Source organism: Aulonocara sp. 'chitande type north' Nkhata Bay, linkage group LG10, assembly GCF_057382095.1.
Source record: "Aulonocara sp. 'chitande type north' Nkhata Bay isolate Kocher_YH1m ecotype deep benthic linkage group LG10, A_spYH_male_GT1.1, whole genome shotgun sequence".
Lineage (NCBI taxonomy): Eukaryota > Metazoa > Chordata > Actinopteri > Cichliformes > Cichlidae > Aulonocara > Aulonocara sp. 'chitande type north' Nkhata Bay.
The window spans coordinates 17,475,182-17,482,757 of record NC_141353.1 but is presented as its reverse complement, the minus strand read 5'-3'; the positions used below and the strand labels follow the sequence as shown (position 1 = coordinate 17,482,757).

General features: G+C 40.0%; 1 protein-coding gene across 2 annotated transcripts; it reads left to right on the top strand.

Moving 5' to 3' along the window:
• Window positions 1-1,034: 1,034 nt before the first annotated feature.
• Window positions 1,035-7,110, top strand: nle1 (notchless homolog 1 (Drosophila)). Of its 2 annotated transcripts, none has more exons than XM_086308752.1 (13): window positions 1,035-1,188; window positions 1,733-1,887; window positions 2,040-2,260; window positions 2,436-2,515; window positions 2,605-2,681; window positions 2,768-2,865; window positions 3,672-3,864; window positions 4,614-4,749; window positions 5,094-5,140; window positions 5,225-5,427; window positions 5,566-5,725; window positions 5,809-5,879; window positions 5,991-7,110. In XM_086308752.1, exons 1-13 carry the CDS (start codon window positions 1,035-1,037, stop codon window positions 6,001-6,003), a joined length of 1,608 nt encoding a protein of 535 aa, XP_086164878.1. In that variant the 3' UTR covers window positions 6,004-7,110. The 2 variants fall into 2 exon arrangements, with proteins under 2 accessions (XP_086164878.1, XP_086164879.1); XM_086308753.1 differs by lacking the exon at window positions 1,035-1,188 and adding an exon at window positions 1,261-1,393 and having other exon boundaries at window positions 5,991-7,109.
• Window positions 7,111-7,576: the final 466 nt, after the last annotated feature.

Genomic DNA, 7,576 nt, shown 5'->3' with positions numbered 1-7,576 from the left:
AGCTGCAGTTTGCACAGCCTGACCAAAATTGGAAAGTCAGACTGGTTTCTTGAACTTGATGATGAGTTCAGTGTACTCAAAAGGCCTCCACAGCCACCAGATCTCAATCCAGCAGCACAACTTTGGATACAGAAGAGTCACATCATAAATATATTATTATTAGTATTAATAATAATAATAATAATAATAATAATAATAATAATAATAATAATAATGTGCCTCACCAGCTGAATTATACTGATACACTTTTCCAACTATAAGTTACACTAATTCACATAGTTTGGTACTGAAAAACTGAAACACCCATATCTCTCTTAAGTTATTACAGTGCAAGCTCAGTTTAACTACTAGGATCACCTTGCTTTAGTGATTCTGCAATTTGACTGCCATGGTAAACCAGCATTTCTTGGGAGGCCAGTGAGTGGACAGTCTTTGGATAGTCTTATTCAGGTCAGAATTTGGGAGGTACCCATCTTGCCTTGCAAAACTGAAAAGAGGTCATTCATCAAACTGTGCAGCTAGTTTTAAAAGCATGAGCCTACTCGAAAAGTGTACAACAAATGGAAATCTGTTGAGGACATCCTGCACTTACAGTCAGCTCCCTTAGTGTGTGGTGAGTTCATTGATCCACTTCTGCACCTGGAGATAATGTCTCTCCTGTTTGTCTCCTGCTTTGCATTTGCAGTTTAACACGCAGATGCTTTTCTACTGTCTCAAATCCTGGCTACATTTCTCCGAGTCTACACTACGTGTATAGTTGTAATTATGCATAAGGTGTGAGGGTGCAAGCATATTTTTTCATGTATTTATTTATTTATTTATTTATTTAAACTGAATAAATATGGATATTTTTCTATCCATTTTTTATATATCTAAATAAATATGGAATAAAATATGGAATAAAAAGTTTGAGAACATTTGAGTAAATGCCCCCCTGTGAAAATTAGTTTCCTGTCCAGTTCATAAAATAGGACATTTAAGAAAGCTCGATCTTACAGAGACGTTATGAAAGTAAAGATGACTGGACTCCGTCTATGGAGAAGGAAGTAGCACGGCTACTTCCCATAATTCATTGCGTGAACCCGTTAACTGACGTGATCTTCGACGACTTCTTTACATATCTTTCATTTAAAGGCTCTGTGGTGGTACACACGTGGGAATCTTTATCTCGCCGCTACCGCTCTAAAGGTAAGGCTTTAGCACAGTTATTTTACAGTGTAATGTCGTATAAACCCGGACGCAGTTGTCCAAACAAGTTACAGTTATCGTACTGGCCTGGGCTCGGCTATGAAAGGATATAGATTGTTAAACTGTTGGCTAACGGCAAGCTAGCTCGGTTAGCTTGACAGACTGTAGTCAGCTAGCAAAACAGTAAACCAAAGCAAATATTCAGGTAGGACAATTCAGTTGAAGTTTTCGTAATAACTTTTTTAAATGGCTCTGCAACATGCTCCCTGTTGCTTCGTTTGTTTAAATTAGCTTGAATGAACTGATGTTAAACATTGTCTCGTTGACTTTAGCTAGCTGAAAAACTGAGGAGTGCTTTGTAATTAAACTACGTTTAGGGCGATGCACAGCGATATCAGTGTATGTTAGTAATGCAGCACCACTAAGACTTCCACATTTTGAAACATTGTTTGCGCGTTGTCTATCTGCATTTGGTATTTCTTCTGAAATGTTATTGTATTTTTGTAGAAATGTTAAACATTTTTAAAATATGGTCTCTTAACAGGTGGACCTGAAGCAGACATGTCGAGTGAGGACGTGGAGCGGCTTTTGATACAGTTTCAGGACGAGAATGGGGAGATTCTGGGTTCACCTTTCGATGTGCCTTTAGACATTACCCAAGACAAACTACAGCTCGTCTGCAATGCATTGCTTCAGAAGGTAATTATACAGCATAAGTATACAGTGTTTTGTGTAAATGTATAGCCCAGATTGAAATAATCAAATATGATGGTCATGATATCAATTTTGAATTGAATATCTAGTAAACATGCTTTTTCTTTTCTTTTTTTTCCTGCTGTCATCCACTCTAGGAGGAGCCAGTCCCGCTGGCATTCTTTGTGCAAGGGGAGATGGAGGTGGTGTCCAGCCTGGGGACATGCGTTAAGGCTCTTGGGGTTGAAACTGAACAAGTTCTGCCTGTGGTGTACCAGCCTCAAGCTCTGTTCAGGGTTCGGGCTGTGACACGCTGCACCAGCACACTGCAGGGACACACTGAGGCCGTCATCTCAGTCGCTTTCAGCCCCACTGGCAAGTGGGTACCTTTGACACAAAGTGAACAGATGTCAGCTTTTCTCTGCCAGTTTGTCATAATCTCTTGTACCTTTTGGGTTGGAGTTGTGTAACAGTATATGAAAATGGAATTATGTTGTGACATCACACCTCTAATTAGATTTAAACATTGATCCATTTGTCTGTTTTTATTTCAGATATCTGGCCAGTGGTTCAGGTGACACCACGGTGCGCTTCTGGGACTTGACAACTGAGACGCCCCACCACACATCCAGGGGTATAAAATAACATCTACAAGGCAGCATGATCTGATAATCATTGAACTTCAAGTGACTGATTGCTTTAATACACCATTGTTCATTTTAGGACACACACACTGGGTATTGAGCATCGCCTGGTCACCTGATGGAAAGAAGCTGGCTTCAGGATGCAAGAACAGTCAGGTGTGCTTCAAAAACAAACACATGTGATCCATAATTAGGTTTCAAAGATGCATTCATTAAACCTTTCTATTTTTCTCTTTCTCTAGATATGTCTGTGGGATCCAGTGACTGGTGCGCAGATAGGGAGGACTTTGACAGGACACACCAAATGGATCACTTGGCTCTGCTGGGAACCTCTTCATCTGTGAGCACTCGATCTATTTTTCACTTCCCTGAATTTCTCTGTTATTTGACTGCAGACCTCTCATTCAGACCCATTTTATATACGAAACTTTAAAAAATGTACAGTACTTTTACTCCTTTCTAAAAATTGAGTTTTTTAGGGAAAAAATAGTCTTTTGCGCTTCACATGGATCTGCATGCAGATAAATCCTGTGATTTGTGAACTACAGCTGGACTACAAATAAAAGCAAAACGACTTGAGCTACCAAAAATCTCTTCCCTTGCCTGATAATCTGTATGAATGTGTTTATAGAGATGGCAGTTAGTTGCATAGCAATTACAGAAACACTCCACTGAAATATTGCACTGTGAAATGAAACTGTAACACATGAATTCTGTTTCATAAGAAGCCAAACTTAATTTAAAAGCATTTTGTAATTTACAGTTATACAAATGATATTGTAGATCAGACTTGGACTCTTAAGTTATTCAGGAAGAGGCACATCCTTTGAGTCAGGCAGCCAATATATGTTCAGATATATCTAAACTACTTATTCAACAGCAGGATGGAGAGAGTGTCTGTTTTTTAGGCTGTTGGAAAAACAATACTGTGTTGGAAATGTGCTGTAATTGTCAGAGTAGTTTTGGCAAACAAATAAACACAAGGTTTCAGAAATGCCTTAAAGTTACAGACACAAGAAGTTAGTTTCCCTTAAATGTGAAGTCACTACATTGCAACTGTGCAGGTATTGATTATAATTTGATTATCATGTTGGACTAACTTAAACTTTGTGGTCTTATAGTTGTCTTTATTCTTATCCCTTTCAGTGATCCAGAGTGTCGGTACTTGGCCAGCAGCTCTAAGGACGGCTCAATACGTATCTGGGACACAGTGTTGGGACGATGTGAGAAGATCCTGACTGGGCACACTCAATCAGTGACATGCGTGAAATGGGGAGGAGATGGACTTCTGTACACTTCGTCCCAGGACAGGACTGTCAAAGTGTGGAGAGCAAAAGATGTAAGTCTGTGTGTGAAATATATGGTTTTAAAGGGTTATAAGAGTGATATGGTATGGGTTGTTTGTTTTTTTTCATTAATATGTTAAACAATATTGGTGTGTATTCTTGTGCATGAAACATGAGTAATCCAGTTCACTGTTTTTATTTAGTTATTGTTTTTCTTTTGTTTGTTTTTTGTTCCTTGTGCATAAAGAATGTAGGCTAATAATGCTAATATAGACAAATGTTATGGCATCAGAAAGGCATTTTCACCCAGAGAGCTGCTGCTGCCAGCTGTGTGGGGAAAATCCCAGCAGATCTGCAGTTTCTGAAATACTTATATCAGCTCATTTGGCGCCAACGACCACCTTCAAACTCACCTTTCTTCCCCTTTATGATGTTTGTTTTTAACTTCAGCAGGTCGTTCTGGCCATGACTTCACATCTAAATGCCTAAACCCATTGAGCTTCTGCTGTGAAGTTGATGAGATATTTGTGGTAACATGCAGTTGAGCATGTGTACCTAACAAAATGGCTGGTTATTAAATTTCAAGTATATACATACTGTTAACATAAAAAAATTGTTGCTCTTAGAGAGCCCTTGTGCAGGTTAGTTGAAAGGTTTTATGATTAGACTTATTAACAGCATGTTCATGTGTGGCTGAGACACTAAAATCTTAATGGCCACAGAGAGGATGAGGATAAGAGCAAAGAGAAATCCGTGAAGTGTTTGGATGAAACGTGTGTTTAGTTTAATCTCTTTGATGCAGGGTGTCCAATGCAGGACTCTGCAGGGCCACGCCCACTGGGTCAACACCCTGGCTCTCAGCACTGACCATGTCCTGCGTACAGGAGCTTTTGAACCCGCAAATGCCACTGTCAACCCTCAGGATCTCACTGGATCATGTAAGACCCAAAACACTTGCATGTTCTTTAACATTCTGATTTTTAGTAACTGATCATTGCCATGTATGGTGAGTTTTTGTTTGTTTTTGTTTTGTTTTGGGGGTTTTTTAGCATTTACTTTTTAATAGGTTTGACTCCAGAAAACAAAGTGTCACATATGCACCACACGGTCTGACATTTTACCATTTAGACAGGTTTTTTTAGTAGCAAAAAATGTGTGATATTAGAGTGTTTTGGCAGCACAGATACAGCTAGCATGGCTGCTGTGTGTTCGGTCACCTTTCTGGTCTCACAAAGTTAAAGGGGGTTGTTTTCATATAACAAGTTTTTCTTCTTCTCTCCAGTGGAAGAGCTGAAGGAGAAAGCCTTAGAGAGATATAATAAAGTCAGGGTAGGTACCCTTTGTTGAGATTTGTAAAAAGTCACATGTCCTTCCTCCCTGTTTTAGCGCCCTGACCTTTATCTTCTGCTGCAGGGCTCAGCTCCAGAGCGCTTGGTTTCCGGCTCAGATGATTTCACTTTGTTCTTGTGGAATCCTGCACAAGACAAAAAGCCTTTGGCCAGGATGACGGGCCACAGCGCTCTGGTCAATGAAGTGCTCTTCTCCCCAGACACCAGGCTTCTTGCTTCTGCCTCCTTCGATAAGTCTGTTAAAATCTGGGACGGACGCACTGGAAAGTAAGAGAATCACCATCACAAGGAATAATAAATTAATTTGCAAGTAATACAACTTTTGTCCAGGCGATGGTGCTGTACAGCCAAAGATGTACATCGTAGAGATTATGACTCTACCTGGTTGTGTCCTTTTGCCCACAGGTACTTAATGTCCCTGCGTGGCCATGTGGCATCAGTGTATCAAATAGCATGGTCAGCAGACAGCAGGCTGCTGGTCAGCGGCAGCAGCGACAGCACGCTTAAAGTGTGGGATATTAAGAGTGGGAAGCTCAACATGGACCTGCCAGGTCATGCTGATGAGGTGGGGGAAGGAAATTTGATATAAATACTTCCTTCTAAATGCTGATTACTGTTCCTGAATTACCTTAAGTCTTATCCGTGCAGGTTTACGCTGTGGACTGGAGTCCTGATGGGCAGAGAGTGGCCAGTGGCGGAAAAGACAAGTGTCTCAGAATGTGAGTATGATTCCAGTCAACCTGTCCATCCATCCATCTGTTTATCAGAGTTTCAGCATTTCCGCACACCTAAAACATCTACCTTGCGTTTTTTTTTCTTTCTTTCTTTAGATGGAGAAGATAACCACAGTTCTCTTCTATTTCTGGACTTTGACAAAGGATTGTCACATCATTTCCTTCCAAACAGCTGACAGCTGGAACAAGGGCAGCTAGACTTTATCTAATTACCCATTTGACTTCATAAGTATCTGTCACTAGTGGGAGTGTCAGAGAATGCAAATGCAGTCACAATACAAATGCCCATGTGGGAATATTAACAGTGCAAGAGCTTAAAAGCAATCAGATGAACCAGAATGTAAAATCATCTGCCTCTTAAATTTATTGCAAGTAGATTGTAAGGTGTAGTATACCTTCTCCTATTATCGTCTCATCTTGGTATACAATTCAATTTTAGATCAGGCGCTCTGACATGGCTTCAGAAACATACTCGGTTGCCATGCACATGTGGTTAAAAGCCAAACAAGGTTGTGCATCTATTGAAACCGATCCTGACACATGTTTATGGTTTCCTATTTTGGAGCAAGGAACTGCATATTTTCAGGACCATGTTTGCTACTTTGTCACCTTAGGCCTCACTAGATAAACTGTGAGTATCGGGTGGGGGCAGTGAAGCCTTCCTCTGTGATGTAAATGCAGATGGTGCTCGCCGTGCTCCTTCAGCCTTTAATCTCCTGTCAGCAAAGCTGCAATCTGCTGATTTTTCTGCCTCTGTGGTGAAGCCAAGTGTCACCAACTCTGTTTGAGTCACAGCCTGCACTGGAAATGCCAGGTTGACCATTTTTGTTACAGGAATGTAAGTATAAATCAGCATGTTTATATTAGTTTCCTGATCACACTCAAGAATCAGCTTAAAGTGTTCATCCACTTTAAGTGATCGTTTATTATAAAAGCACTGGTGGAAACCAGCATGTGAAATATATTCATTATTTACCTAAATGGGAAGTGTATTGAGCTCTGTTAGGTATGAACTCCACCACCAATCATCGGATTTGTTTATAAAAGCAAGATTTCCAGAAATATGTAATGGCAGTTCTTACTGTATAAATAAATATTTTTAACTAATCAGTGAAAGCAGCAGTTTTGTGCCTTCAACAGAACCTTGTCAGGTTTTAAAGCCACTTCAAACTGTCCTCTGATGTAATTAGGCTGTTGGTTGTTTGCTGGAACTTGAACTTATTCAAACTACTGTGCAGTGACTCACTGTTTACATTATGACTGTTGATAAAAATATAAACAGTTGGATATTGTTGGGATTCAGCAGTGAAGGATGTTAACCTGGTTAACAAGCATTTTGCTGCTTGGATTCTTTCACCTGAACTTTAACACGTGCCAGCTCCACATCTGAAAACCATTTTTGTGTGGCACATTGAAGTATTGGACGACAATGATGACCGGACAGAAGCAGTGATTCTTTTTGGCATTTAAGAAATGTTTATTCTCAAGTGAGGCCAAATTTAAGGAAGGTGTTTTTTGTTGGTCCTGAAATCTGTGAATAAATGTTTGAGGATGAGTTCAAAAGGAAACTAAAGCCAACTGAATCAGCAGCAGGTTTTCCAGAATTTTCTTGGCAATCACTGAGCAGAGGTTTATACTGAGCTGGTGGATAACATCCTGAAAGCTTATCAGCTAATGAGTGC

Coding starts and splice junctions, on each gene's coding strand:
- nle1 (XM_086308752.1), top strand. CDS start 1,035: ATGGAGAAGGAAGTAGCACGGCTACTTCCCATAATTCATTGCGTGAAC. Junction 3,865..4,613: donor AAGTGTGGAGAGCAAAAGAT/GTAAGTCTGTGT, acceptor TCTTTGATGCAG/GGTGTCCAATGCAGGACTCT. Junction 5,726..5,808: donor TGCCAGGTCATGCTGATGAG/GTGGGGGAAGGA, acceptor TTATCCGTGCAG/GTTTACGCTGTGGACTGGAG.